At 57.0% G+C, this 15,106-nt stretch overlaps 1 protein-coding gene across 11 annotated transcripts in view; it reads right to left on the reverse strand.

Annotated features, from left to right (window-relative positions):
• The window catches only part of TNS3 (tensin 3), a 214,623-nt gene that overhangs the window by 15,408 nt on the left and 184,109 nt on the right, over positions 1-15,106 (reverse strand). For all 11 annotated transcript variants that reach the window (XM_045793589.2, XM_045793582.2, XM_045793581.2 and 8 more), the window contains 5 exons: positions 9,887-10,058; positions 7,802-8,439; positions 7,160-7,246; positions 3,668-3,799; positions 160-255 (listed from right to left, as the gene is read on the reverse strand). In XM_045793589.2, the coding sequence (XP_045649545.2) occupies positions 160-255; positions 3,668-3,799; positions 7,160-7,246; positions 7,802-8,439; positions 9,887-10,058 (1,125 nt within the window). The remainder of the gene's footprint in view (positions 1-159; positions 256-3,667; positions 3,800-7,159; positions 7,247-7,801; positions 8,440-9,886; positions 10,059-15,106) is intronic.

Consider the following 15,106-nt stretch of genomic DNA (forward strand, 5'->3'; position numbering starts at 1 on the left):
AAGCCTTCAGAACAATTCCTTAGCTGTTTATCTTAGAGATGATAACTCGGGTGAGGGACAAGGGGAGCCCGGGGTGGGGGACGGCCCCGCCTCTCGGGGCAGCAGTAGGGTGCACACCGCGTGGGCCAGAACACCGACTGTGACCTCACAGCCACTTACCAAAATAGGGTTCGTTGGGGCACCCTTTCAACCGCACTCCCTTCGGGGTACACTCGATCAGAAAGTGCCGAACGAGTTCATTGGCCAGATCTCCCGCTGTGGTGAGAGATTGAAAAAGAAGAAAAGAGAATTTAAACACGAGAGCACGGGAGGGTGGAAGAGAGGGACAGAGCACCAGCTAAAGGGAGGGGCCCCCGGAGCCGGGCTGCTGGCGTCCTGGGAAGAAGAGCGGAGCCCCCCCCCGTGGCGACGTGCCCGGAGGTGCAGGGGTCCCGAGGACAGACCCTCACACATTCTACAAGCACTCCCAGCGCAGGGAATGAGTCAGCAGCTACAAACAGAAATGCACTGTGCAGCCCCTTCCCCTCATTACGGGAGAGACTAGAAGGACCTGGACGCAAGGTGATGCCCAAGAGCGAGCCACTGACAAGAGCGCAAGGGACCAGTCTTGAGGGTACGACAGAGCCAGGAGCCACATGACAGGCCCCCAGGAAGGAAGCCCTCCATCACTGGGACCAGACAGAACATCGCTATCCCTGCCAGCCCGCACATCCAAAGACAAGGCGCGTTCAGAAAACCACCAAACTGAGCTGGAAACCGCCCAAGAGCAGCACCCACCGGTGGTGGGTCTGGTCCCCGCCTGGCCCACGGGCGGCTCCCATGCGGCGCTCATGGACAACAGCGGCCAGCACGTTAGGGGCGGCGGGGCTGGCAGGAAGGAGACGGGCAGACTCCGTGGCCGGCTGTGGCGAACACAGGTGCAGAAAGGAGCATCGTGCCTCCTCAGCTGTGGGAGGAAAAGGATCCGTGTCTTCTGCACTGAAGGGGACACACACTCTGGGGACAAGTGTCTCAGTGGTACGGCCCGCCACTGGCTGCCTGGAGAACAGATCCATCCTGGACATGGGTCGCTGCCCCATCTCCGGCTACCAGAGGCGGGATGCTGACTGGCTGGGCTCTTTCCTCTCGAATGGATCCTTGGATGGTGACACCCAAATGCCAAATTTGGGGCTGGGAGAGGACAGGCAGCCAATGAGGATTTCAGCCAGAGAACGCCGATGACGTTTTGTGACCTTCACTTAGGGCTGAGTCAAAGGCGGCCTGACAGGCAGATGCACGCCAGGAGGCGAGAACACGCACAGCACCATCCGCATTTCCCAAGGGGCAGTGCACGCCAGTTCCTGCGGGAAAGCTGCCGGCTCGCAGTTCCCATGGAGCCAGGAGCCCCGCATGCTCCACAGCGCCCGTCCCCGCTCTCCCCGGGGACCCCGTCTGCAAGACACAGGCTGCTCCTGTCCTAAGACTCTTCCTGCTTGAATCCGCGTTCAGGACTGTTGGAGGTTCTCACGCTGGGCTCCTCTCCAGGCTTAGCAGTTCTACTCGATGTGCACGAAGCCCTTCTCCCAGCACCATCCGGATTTGGGGTCTGTGCTGAGTCACCTGCAGTCCTGCCCCTTCCGCTCACCCCACAGCAGACACCCAGGTTCCCTGAAAGCCCCTCGGCCAAATGCCTTGACCACCAAATCTGACGTCCTTCCAGGCGCAGCTCCGAGGTCACTTCCTCCTGGAAGCCGTGAGCAGAGCCTCCACCCAGGGATTCCCATCAACCCTCTCGGATCTTGGGCGCGGCACGCGAGGGAAACAGGCCAGTGTCACTTTGCTCCTTAAACATGTGAGCTCCGAATCTGCTTATCCGGATTCCTCGGTTCCCAGCGAGCCCGGCGCCCACACGAGGAGCCTGCCTCCTTGCTCTTCCTGATGTGATGTTGTTGACAAACTGACCATTGGTGGCGACCCTGCGTCACGTGAGTCTCCTGGCACCATTCTTTCAACGGCATTTGCTCACTTCGTGTCTCTGTGTCACATTTTCGTATTTCTTGCAGTATTTCCAGGTTTTCCATTATTATTACATTTATTACTGTGATCCGTGATTACGACAGGTGGAACGCGCTGATGGCGGTGAGCTTTTTCACCGCAAGTATTTTTTCATTAAGGTATGTGTGTTGTTTTTTTTAGACACAAGCTGCTGCACACTTTGTGGACCATAGTACAGAGTAAACCTAGCTTTTACACGCACCGAGAAGCCCGAAAGCTTATCTGACGTGCATCATTGTGATACGCATTATCGCGATACGACTTATTGTGATTCACGTTATCGCGATAAACGCTCCTGCAGCGTCTCCGAGGTGTGCCTGCATTCATTCCCTGGAAAGCCGTCAGCGAGCACAGAAAGCAACAGGTACGAGCAGCCTTACAAGTAGAAACAATGAATCTTATAATGGGAGCACAAGCAACTCACAAAAGAATACATATTAGTTTTCTGATACGAAGTTGAAAACAGGCAAAACCACGATGTTCAGGGATTCCTATTTTGGTGGTTAATATGCACAACCATCTACTTGGTAGGCCTCCTGTCCTCAGCGGCAGGATGGGCGCTCTGAACGGTGTGTGTCCGTCAGGACACGGAGGAAGGGGCAGGTGCAGCTGGGGATGGGGTTTGTCACCGGGGGAGGGGAGAAAGGCCCCATGACTCCGTGACTCCGTGCCGGAAATGCTATCAGTGCAAACTCACCGACCTTTTAGAGAGATTCGGTCCCTCGCTCTGGACACCAGAGAGAAGCAGTCACCCTCAGACACTCCGACACGCAGCACTCATACATTCAAGTTCCCAGAGACCAACATGCAGAAGTGGGGATTCTTGGAGAAATGGTGGGCAGGGAAAGGACGGACAGTAGGACATCAGAACGACACAGGGCCAGCCCCAGGGGCCTCACGGAGCCCAATCTAGGGGTTGTGGCATACGCATAAGATTGTGGGAGGACGGAGTGTGACACACAGGAGGAGACTGCAGGGGCCTTCCCCCAAGGTCGTGTCCTGGGTTGTGGGCACGAACGTTTACCGTGCACGGAGCCACTGCGGCTTTCTCTGCACGTGTTTGCGTCCGTGACGGAAAGTACACAGAAGAGTAAGTATAACATCTGAATTACAGCCGGACATGGTTCATTGGGCAGAGGGCGGTGGGGACAAGGACGGCTTTGCCCCTCACCCCGGGGGTCATCGGACACCAGAGTCACTCTTAATCCACTAAAACGCTCTCCGGAGCGTGGGTGCGAGAATGGCGTGTGCAGGACACTGCCTTTTACACGAGGAAAAAGGAAAGTGCCTGTCTGCAGACACTGGAGAGACAGTCGGCGAGAAGTCACAGGAATTTATTACAATTCCTGGGGCAGAATGGGGCCTGGGTGCCTCGGCGAGGCCCGTGTCTATCGTTTTGGCAGCTGAACAAGGGAATGCATCACTCATTCAAAGCAATAAAGAAATAAAATTCACAAATCATTAACGTTCTTGCTCGTACGAGGACAGTTCCGAGGGAAGCACGCCAGAAAAAGACAAGAGACTCAGAAGAAACTCTAGCCATGTCTGTAAAGTCACCAACATCTTACTGGCATAGATAAGGCATAGACACCGTAGGCGGGTGAGTGCTCCCCACGAGCTTCCGCGTCCCTACCTTTCTTGTTGAGCTGTAAGACAGAAGGGGGAGGAGTGGCCACCTTCATGGCCAGGCCGTAGGCTCCTCGGAAGGAGTGGCTGTCCCTGACGATGAATGACCCAGGCTCCTTGTCCTTCAGCATGGCGATAGCTGGGGAGGGAAGAAGAGACACACACACGTTTGTCAGGGTCCACACGGCCTGTCTGTACTCACGGCAGACAAGCGCTTTTGCAAACTGGGTCAGAGGGAGCAGGCGCGGGTCCCTTGGGGGTGGGGTGGGGGGTCTCTGTGATGACGCACTGTTTCCAAGGGGGGCCTGACTGCAAAGTATGAAGACCCCCCCCAAATCTGGCACACACAACTACCGTTTGCCTCACAGCACCTGTGAGGCACAGGGGAAGACCCTCAGCTGACCACCCAGGAATCTGGCCCGCCCACCAGCCCAAGTGCCCAGACCAGGTCCCCGTACACACAGCGTGGCGGGGCAGGAGGTGAGGCGCGAGGCTCTCTCCTGTCCCTGCCGTGGCCCTTCCTGGTGCCCCCTCCTGGAGTGGCGTCGTACTTAGACATTTTCGAGTGTGCACTTCCAACCAAACAGGAGGAAAGATCGAAAGGATGGACCCAAAAAGTTACCGAATGTTTAACAGAAATAAAAATTCACCCCAGGGGATGGCAAAAATGTGGCCATAAGTGGCCCTCTGTCCTGTGGCTCCGTGGCCGACTGCATCCAACCTGCATGGGGCTGTGAGCGCCCTACACGGTCAGGGCTGACGGCTGGGCCTGGCACAGCCGCCCTCCCATCCTCCCTACCTGAGGCTCAGGGCATTTAGCTGATAATGGTCGCTTACAAATAAAATCCCTGCCCTCCACGCTCTAAGTGGGGCCCACCGGGTCCTCTGCTCGGGGGTGGCGCAAAAGGGACCGGTAAGGGCAGGCCTCAGCCGGATGCTGCCCAGACATGAGCCAGCATTTCCTCTCGTCCCTGAAATGCCTCTCAGAATTTATTTTATTGACTTTTACGCTTTATTAAAAAAAAAGAAAAAACAACGGATTTCAAGTATATAGTAATACAAAATTACAGCCACGAACTGCCTGTGGGCTGGCCAGAGGCGTGGTTTGGAGTGGATGAGGACGCGAACCCCGCCACGCCTCAGCAAACAACCGTGGAGCCCCCGTCCGCGGCCCACCTCCCGGCAGGCGACCACTTTACTGTAGGATGACATGGTCGGGTTTTCCCACCGGCCTTCTTTCACGTGGCCCCGTGGCTTTGCTCATGGGCAGGACGCAGCCACAGGGCAGGCACTGCCAAACTGCACGCAGGTGGGAGGGCACGGCTCTCTGGAAGGGGGGCGGGTTTGGTGCAGCCCTGGGAGGGCCTGCGCTTGACCCCACGGACCATGCACAAGGGCACCGGGGCTGGTGGGGAGGTGAGCGTGCGTGGGCACCAGGACCCACCCACGAACCCCCGCAGGCTTCTGCTCGTGGCAGGTGTCCACATCTGGGGGCTGACTGTGCATTTTTCTGTTGACATAGGGAAAAGATCTGTGATAGAATAACATGTTTTCAAGGTTTTCCCTTTTAATGTCGTAATCTTATTTTGCTGGGGGCGGGGAGAGAGACGTCACAGGCCACAGACGGAGCAGAGGCCGGGGCTGCCCGCGAAGGAGAGCTTGAGGTTAATGTCAGACCCTGTTCTGAACCAGAATGAGGGGGACCCGTCCCGCAGGACGAGGCCCTGCCCCATGGGGGCCTCACAATCCCTGTGAGGTCGGTGGAGTCAGTGGCCACATGCCCACCGCCTCCCGCTGCTGGTGTTTTCCGAGCCGAGCGGCGTCCGCCAACACTGCTCTATTCCATAGCGGTGGCCGCTTTCCCTCCTGAGGCATTCTTACATTTGGTTTAGGAAAGATCCCGAGGAATCAGCCCTGCCACAGGGATATGGGACCAGCTGCATCCCCCAAAACGCTACCTTGCTTTCTGTTCCTCCTGTGTGCCCCTGAAACGTCACCATAGCTTTTCCAGAAAAAGGCACATCCCGACAGTTAAACACAGACAAAGCCAAACCCATGGGTAGTTTTCTGCCATTTGGAGAAGGTGGCGAACCCAAGATAACATTAGTCTGGGTGGGCGTCCTCTACACAAAATAACGTGGAAATGGAGGAATTCACACCCTTACAACCCCACTGCAAAAATCCACACCCAGCGCTTGTGGTAGCTATTCTGAGATGGGGTCCCCTCAAAGAAGTATCTGCAACCGTGTGGCTCAGAGGAGGCAAATGGCAGTGGGAACGCCTACCACCCCGCACGGTCTATCGGGTGCCTCCCACAGCGAATGCTCCAGAACCCAGCGAGGTGGGCTCTGCTACATCTGTCCTGCAGGGACCGCCTGGCGCTCGCCACCTGCCTCGGAAGCGTAGACCCAGCTGCTCTGGCAGCCCGCCCAGCCTGCCATCCCCGGCCAGGCACTGTGCTAGCAGAGTAAGTGGTCTGCACAGAATGTTCTGGAACATGTCACAGGCCCTTCTCACCCCTCCAGCTGGACGAGGCACTGGGGCGCTGGGTTCACAGCCTCCATCCTGGCGGTTCCTGTGCTACGGGCAGGGAGGGGGGACAAGGACGCGGCACTTGGCCGTGCAGAGCCCGGACCCGAGCTGAGCAGCATGGCCACAAAGGCCAATTCAGGGAATTGGAGGTCTCTCCAGGCCGCGGGCTCCCCCCACGAAACATGACAATAGGTTCCTTGAGCTCAGCGGAAGAAAGGCACATTCTTACCATTTTTATGAGCTACTTAATTGAATAGAAGAATTCCAAAGAGAAAGCTGAACAGTGCTGTTTGCCAGCCACTTAACTCCTTCTCTCCAGGCGGGTTGGGAAATAAGCCTCAGGACGACACGGGATGACGGGGGCTGCGGTGTTCATCCCTCCTCCCGGCTCCAAGGCACATTGTCCCTGGCTCAGCCCCACGCCTGCCAGCAGTCCCCAGGTTTCCTCTGGGAGAACCTCTGGGGAGGACCAGCATGTTGCAGCGACCCCACGAATCATGCTGCGGATGACAGCTACTCGCCCCCGGGGCTGCCTTGTGGGACCACACCCCTCCTGGACCCCTCTTCTATTCGTCCTCTGGGAAGAAGTGGCATTAGCTGCTCAAATATACTAATGACGTCAGATGTTTGCCAGCTGCCCTGGGGCAGGAGCTCGCGTGCAGACATGGGGCAGGAGCTCGCACATGAGGCATGCGTTCACACCCAACACACGCCCCCTTAATAGCACGTGTCTGTCCACCCTGGACAAATGCAGGTGCACAGAAGCCAGGGTATGGAGAGACCTCTGTCCTTCCTCCTGACCGTCGGCCATGCGGCTCAGGGCCCGGATGGGGACGGGGAACACCTTCCTGGGACAATCCATTGCATTTTCCGCAGGGGTGTATAACAAAGTGTCAGCCCTGACCCTTCATCCCAAGGCCGTGACCCTCGGACGTCCCCACCCTGGGGTCCCGTCCTGCCCAAGCACCTTGCTCTCTGGAGATATCCGCCTTGTACCAGAATTTGGATGTGTCTTGGACAAAGTTCACGGACACGTGCTTATCACCCAGATTATCTGTAAAAGAGAATGTAAAAACAGTCACTCTGGACATTTTATTGCAAGCTCTCACCTTGCACGGAACCCAAAGCTCAAAGTCCGACCCGGGGCGAGGATAGCGTGTCTCCAGGAAAGCGCGCTCTCTCCAATCCGTGGGAACCGGCTGGGGCGCGGCAGGGGGCAGGTGCTTCTCGACACACAGAGCACAGACGGCGCGACACACGGCCAGCGCCAGGCAGCTCTTGCAGACGGAAACCAGCGGAGCAGCATGGTGTGACCTCATCGTGTCAGGATCTTATTCGTACACGTTTGAAATATTGCATTTAATTTTGAATGAATTCACTGAATTCCAAAAAGAGAGGTTATTTTTGAAGAACGAGGATTCCGGTGGCGGGAGAAACAGAAGCCGATGTGGGTGAGCACAGAGTAGAGGGGAACGGAGAATAACAAGGAAAAGACCCCAATGGATGGCTCTGGGCCTCGCTCGCAAGGCGCTGCCCGGAAATTCCAAGGCCCCCCCGCCTCTGAGTGAACGCACACGGGGGCGCCTGCCACCCGCCGACATGCGCCTACCTGGGGAGGGCGCTGCAGCCTCCAACGGCTTGGGGAAGTCCGGGAGGACGTTTGGGAATGGGATGCTCACAGTGCTCCCACTGTGTGGGCTGGAGAAGCCGCTGGAGGACGGGGAGGCCGAACCCAAAGATCGGTCCCCCTCTGAGGCTCGCTTCTTCTCGGGAAGGGGCGGCTGCCCGGGCAGGCTCAGGCCCTGGCCCGGCAGGACCGGGCTGTGATGGCTGCTGTGGCCAGGCGTCACCATGAGAAAGCCGTGGGACAGGAAGCCATTGTCAGCCGCCGCCGCTGCCATCCGCGGGGTGCCGGGGGCCTGGGGTGCTCCGTGGGAATGGGCCAGCAAGGCCCCCGGGTCCTCCCCGGGGGGAAGGCCGCTTCCCACGGGGGCTGTGCCGAAGCTCAGGAAGGCCTGGCCACTCGGGGGGCCCAGAGCTTCGGGGGGCTCTGCCAGGGACAGCTCGTGGTTGTGGAAAGAGGCCTGGAGCTCCGCGGGCGGGAGGTGGGGCCGTCCAGGGCCATCGGGGCCGGGGCTGGGGAACTCTCCGGCGCCGAGGAGGCTTCCTGCCGGCCGGCTGCTCCCCAGCAGGGCCAGCGTGGCTTTGGGGCTGCTCTCCACCCATGGGAGCTCGGCAGACGAAGGGCTGTGGGAAAGACACAATGATCAGAAGGCCCGGCCCTAGGAGACACCCTGAGATCAGCAAGGGTCCCCCAGGTGGTGAAGACAGGGTTGGGACGCCGGTGCTGAGGCTTGCCCCAAGATATCGGCAGTCAGACCTGCCATTCTAACCTCCCGCATCACTGCATACCAGATGCTCAGCCCCTCACGCCGATAAACACCTGCGCTGCCCGCTCTTTCCTCGCTTTTCACCCAGCAAAGGGCCCTTCCACTCAAGACAAAACTCAACCATGGTCCTGTGTGCATCTCGCAGCCTGAGTCCCTGTGTCCGTCCCTCCAACATCAACCACGCAGTTCACCGTGTGCTGCTCCTGGCAGAACATCATTCCTTGGGTACAGACCGTGTCCCCACTTTCTTTTTCCTCCTCCCCCACGAACTAACATGGGCGCCCTACTCAGTTTCCCTAAGTGCTTGCTGGATACCCAGCTGATGAAGGGCTCCCAGTAAGAACATGAGAAGTTGGGGCCTGGGGGACTCAGTGGGTTAAGCAGCCAGGACTTCATCTCAGCTCAGGTCTTGATCTCAGGGTTGTGAGTTCAAGCCTCGCATTGGGCTTCACGCTGGGCATGGAGCCTACTTTAAAAAAATAAAATAAAATACAGGTTGTTTAAAAAAAAAAAAAAGAACATGAGAAGTTACCATCCAAAATTGGAAATTCCCAGATTGAGGGCATCAGAAAGTACCGTAGGGTTAGAAGCCCAGAAAGTCAGCCGCCAAGCCACCACGTCACAGACACACCTCACTAGCAAACACTTCGGGCTCCGTGTGGGACATCCTTAGCTGAGCCCCCTTGTAAAGAGTCAGGAGGCAGAATGCGGAGGGTGAACTGGGGTGCGCCATGTCCTTGCACAAGGGAGCCGCTCAGGAGCCATTCCTACGCTGGGCCTGTGCAGTGGCTCAGTGGCCGTCCCTCGCCAAACACCGACACAACATCTCTGTCTGCATCCCCCCTTCTGCTCTCCCAATCCCGAGCAGTGTCCCCGCACTTTCCTGAACACTGGCACAACTTCTACATCCCCAAGAACACCACCATCTGCCTGCCTGCCCTTCCACCCAGTCTGGAGTCCCCTGGCCTGGCCGCCAAGGGAGACGAAGCCCCGGCCGGCCCCCTGCACCCCTGCTCCAGCCTCAGCTCAGACCACGTGGTCATAGATGCCCAGTCCTTAACTGGCCAGTGTCCCCAGACTCCACCTGCCCGTGTGGTCCCTGAGCACTCGGCCTGTCCACACTGGGGGGGGCGGGGAGTACAGTCTCCAGAATCTGTATCTGTGATTGTATTTCTGAAGAGAGACCATTATCAATAGCGGCCAGGTGTCAGCTGCAGGTCGAGCCCCCCGCCCTCCCTTCCCAGGGCCTGTGGTCGGGGTCTGCAGGAGCAGCCTGTGCTGCATTCAAGGGCCTGTCTCCCTACCTGTCCCGCCGCTGGCCAGGGCTGCTGCTGGAGATGGTGCAGGAGGACGTGAACGCCCGCTGAAAGGCAGGTGCCGCTGGCATGTCGGCCCGGAGCATCGCAGGTTTGGGCCCCACGGGGCTCTCGGACATCCCCACCGTACGATGCAGGATCTCAGCACAGCTTCGAGTATCTGCAGCAGAGAAAAGAGTGGAGACTCTCTTACGGGCCTGGTCTCTGTCCTGGAAGGAACGGCGTCCCTTCTGAAGAGGCGTGCCATAGACGAGGGGCCTGATTCCACCACGTGCGGGTCACTCCTGCCTGGCACACTCCCCAAACACAGGATGCGGACCACACGCCCCGTGCCGGGCTCCAGCACGCTAAGTGAGCTGAGCAGCGTCTTGCAAGTTCATCTGCAAGGACAAGGGGGTGCAGCACACACAGAGTCACCCCCCAAAGGCCAGTATACTGACGGACAGATCCTGCCCAGCCTGCAGGCCGGCTCCCACTTTAGAAGGGCCAGGCCTTCGCTCTGCATGCCAGCAGGAGACGCTCACAGAGAAGACCCATTTTCCAGAAAGAGCAGGCCCCGTGGCTACGGCTGGGTGGGCACTTAAGCTCCATCTGTCCCGAGCTGGTAGCCTGGCCCACACCCTGGGCCGCGAGCTTGCTGGTACACGTCCCACCTCCCACACGGCCCTGCCGGCTGGTGTCCTCGCCCCGGCAAGGGGCATAGACCCTGGCCCGGGCCCTGTCGCTCGGGGCGTGAGAGGCCAAGCCCACACGCTCCACCGAATTTTATACACTCCCGACAAAATGCGCCCCTGCTTGAGGCCCAGCATCGCCGTTATTTCTGGATATTTTAAAAATCTTGCCTTTTCTTTCTTTCTTTTTTTTTTACACTCAGCTTTAAGAACTGGACAAATCTAGCAGGGTCAATAAAATAACACTGTAAGAAATACAGGGTATTTGGGTTTCTGCTTCAGAACAAGGGAGGGTGGATAAAAGCATATGGTGAAGTTTTTAAGAATTCCACATCACTCATATTACTCATTTCCGGGAAAGGGGCGGCTGTGAGCGAGTCACACGTCCCGGCCACAGACCCACTTGACAGTACGTGGATTAGAGGCTGGACCTTAGCCTGTGGTCCGGGCTGTGGAAACCCCACTGATGAGCTGCAGAGATAAAAACTGAGGCTGAGTGGGCAGCCGGGACTTGAGGGAAGGGAAGCCCCGCTCTGAGCACAGCCTCCCCTGCCGGCGTTTCCGACTCCTCAGCTCAGAAAACCGAGCGAAACGTCTGGAACTGAGACTGAAGTGGCTGCTAAGGAGCCACAGAATAAGCAGGGATTTGGGCAGTTTCCCGGCGGGGCCGAAAAACAACCGGGGAGCCCAAGGCACCTACCCAGGATTCACGGTGAGGCCCTGAAGGCTACACTGTGGGAATACCAGCGCCGGAAACAGATGCACCCCCTGCCCCCAGATCTCAGTAGTCTGCCCTGGAGAACATCTCCCTGTCCAGAAGTAAAGATCACCCTCCAGAGCCTGCCTCTATCTAATATGAATCAACGGACTGATACATTCGTCCACCCACCCATCCATCATCCATCCATCCACCCACCTGTCTATCTACCATCCGTCCACCTACCTAACCATCCATCCACCCCTTGTCTATTTATCATCCATCCATCCACCCACCTAACCATCCATCCGTCCATCCATCCCTCATCTATCCATCCACCCATCTATCACTCATCCATCTATCCACACACCTATCTGCCATCCATCTATCCACCTACCCAACCACTCATCCAGCCCATCTATTTATCTATCATCCATCCATCAATCATCCACCCATCCACCAAACCACCTAACCATCCATCCATCATCCATCCATCCATCCATCATCCATCCTTCAATCATCTATCCATCCACCCATCTATCACCCATCCATCCATCCATCCATCCACACGCCTATGTACCATCCATCCATCCACCCACCTACCTAACCATCCATCCATCCATCCATCCATCCACACGCCTATGTACCATCCATCCATCCACCCACCTACCTAACCATCCATCCATCCATCCATCCATCCATCCTTCAATCATCTATCCATCCACCCATCCATCCACATGCCTATGTACCATCCATCCATCCACCTACCTACCTAACCATCCATCCACCCACCTGTCTAATCATCTATCATCCATCTATCCGTTCATCCATCATCTATCCATTCACCCACCTACTTAACCATCCATCCATCCATCCACCCATCCACCCACCTATCTTTCTAGCTATCTCTTTATCTGTAATTTTCAGACACAATTCAAATATTTAATTTAAAAAACTGACCAGGCATGCTAGTAACAGGTACCAGAACAAAAAAATGAAAGCAAAGACAAAGAAAAGAAAAAGGGGGAGATGGGGCGCCTGGGTGGCACAGCGGTTAAGCGTCTGCCTTCGGCTCAGGGCGTGATCCCGGAGTTCTGGGATCGAGTCCCACATCAGGATCCTCCGCTATGAGCCTGCTTCTTCCTCTCCCACTCCCCCTGCTTGTGTTCCCTCTCTCGCTGGCTGTCTCTATCTCTGTTGAATAAATAAATAAAATCTTCAAAAAAAAAAAAGAAAAAGGGGGAGAACGGCCACAGCTATACATGCCTTGGAGTTAAAAGACACACACTTGAAAATAAGTAAATGGAAAACGTTTCAGAAAAACATAAGAGAATTTCACAGAACTGGAGTACATTAAGAATAACTGAGTGGAAATCCTAGGATGACATGAGAACAAAATTAATGAAACGAACCAGAAGGCCAATGATTCCATCAGCAGACAGCGCGGTGGAGATGCTGACGGTGCGAGCTGGGGCAAGTCCGAGGAGTATCGAGCTGGAAGCACTGGCAGGAAAGGTACGGAAGACAGGGAAGGGAGCAACGCCGCGTGGGACATGGTGAGCAATTCTAACACACATACAACAGGGGCCAAGGAGGGACGGGGGATGGAATGAGGCTCAAGCAAACCCGGGAAAGGTATTTACTGAGAATTCCCCCAAACGCACTAAAGAAATCAACCCACAGGTTCAGGGAAAAAAAGTCCATGAAATCGAAGCAAGATAAGTAAACAGAAAACTATACACATTCGCTCAATAGTAAAAGTGGTGAAAATCAAAGACAAACTGTGGAACAGCACCTTGTCCGATCTGGGAGGAAGTGGGGAGCCAACTTCAGTGCTCGCGTTTTCAACACTCAGTCAACGTGTCTTTACAGGAAAGCCCAGTGCTCATGTCGCCTTTGTACAAACCACACCGTGAGACCCCGGGAGCGGGCACTGCCTCCTGCATCCACATGGATGCCCGTGGTCACCAGGGCTGCACGTGATATGCATGCACACCTCTTGCACGTCCAAAGCCCTGGGGCAGTGTGGTCTTACTCCCGATGGGGAGGCGCCCCACACGCCAGTATGACCTTCCACAGAAAACCTTGCAAAATACACGCTGGTTGGGCCACCTGGGGGCTCCATCGGTTGAGCGTCCGACTCTTGGTTCTGGCTCAGGTCATGATCTCAGAGTCATGGGATCGAGCCCTGCGTTGGGCTCTTTGCTGAGGAGGGAGTCTGCTGGACAGTCTCTCTCTCTCTTTCTCTCTCCCTCTGGCCCTCCCCACTCTCTCAAAATAAAATAAAGTTTCTTGAATTAATCAGCCAACTGGATGGGCTGCAAAGTCCACCCTCCAATCCTGTCAAGTGAAGCTGGGATGGGAAAACAAGGATTCGAGGAGCTTCCCTCCCCCTGAAATTGTCTTCTTGCAAGTAAAACAACATCGGCAGTTAGCGTGTCCCTGTGTCCCCTGCCCACGTAAGATACAGCTACTGAGCGCCAACCACCTGTGAGCACGGCGCTGGCTGCTGGCCTCCAGGTGAGCATGTCGCCAGAACGGCAGCCTGTGAGTTTCAGAGGCACCTGAAGGAGACTCTCCTTCTGCCTGGGGGCAGCTGGAAGGCTTCCTGGAGGAAGCACGTTCGATGGGAACCTGAAAGTAGGTGGGTTTGCAATAAACCAAGCGAATGCCATGGGAGTGAGTGCAGCATCCCAGGGCTCTGTGCTCCCAGCTGGGCCCCCACCACTGGGCTGGCGCCAGTGGGAGCTTCTCACACCTGCTACGAATTAATGAATGAGTTCGCAGTGACTCAGAAGTAAAAGGAAAAAGTCCAGGGCAGGATGTGGGCCTGGCCCCGAGTTGTCAGGGTGCACGTCCTCATGACCCCCAGGCCAAGGAGCAGGACTGAACTTCAGGGTCAGAAGGACTGTTTCTCAGTCAAGCCCACAGTGGGTGACTGACGGCACTCTCAGGGGTCCTGCTGCAGCCACAGGGGCTGCCCGCTCCGTGTCCCCGGGGCCACGGCGATCCTGGGAATCCCATGCCACGCCTGCATGGCGCCTGCAATCACCAGCAGCGGAGAAGAGGCAGGAGGGAAATAAGGTCCTGCTTTGTTCCTGTTACCCTGTCGCCTGTTCCAGAAAACAGCAAGCTCAGCTCTCCCCATGAAAGTGGCTTTGTTCACAACTCAGCACCAAGGCCGAGGCCGTGGCTAGGCCTGGTTCCCTGCCCCAGGCGACAGGACTTAATTAACCCTCAGTCTGGAGAAGGGCCAGCCAAGGACGTCAGCACAGGGACACTGGCTTCCCGGCCACTTCTCCCGCAGAGCCAGGCCCCTCTGTGTGCTCAGACAGGCACGCGAGCCGCGGACGGCGGCCACCACGGGGCTGCAGGCCCGCTATCCACCCAGCAGGAGCAGGGCCTCGGGGAGAAGGAGCGGGGGCCTCGGGGAGAAGGGGCACGGCCTCCGTCCTCAGACATGCAGGGCGCTGCAAACACGAGTCCAAGTGCAGATAAATGCGCCAGGTCCAAGAATCGGGCTGCAGACATCAAACCCTCCACGTGGACAGCGGCATTCATTACAGGAAGCGCAAGCCAGGACGGCAGGCAGGACGCATGTGGCCGATCCTGTTCACCTTGCACATCCGTTCACAGTTACAGGGACATGTCTAAACGGGCTGTCCCTGGGCCAGCCCTGTTCAGTGCACTCGGAGTCCGCATGCTCAGTGTGGGCCCAGAAGGAGGCGAGCGGGCAAGGTGTCCTGTCTGCGAGGGAGGCTCGCAGGTGACACGGGGCAGGCTTCGCTCTGCAGGGGCGTGTGTGGCTTTCAGAGGGAGCGTGGCCAGGCAGGCTTTCCC

Source organism: Ursus americanus, chromosome 3 (assembly GCF_024610735.1).
Source record: "Ursus americanus isolate L20-20 chromosome 3, mUrsAme1.1.p, whole genome shotgun sequence".
In the NCBI taxonomy this organism is placed as follows: domain Eukaryota; kingdom Metazoa; phylum Chordata; class Mammalia; order Carnivora; family Ursidae; genus Ursus; species Ursus americanus.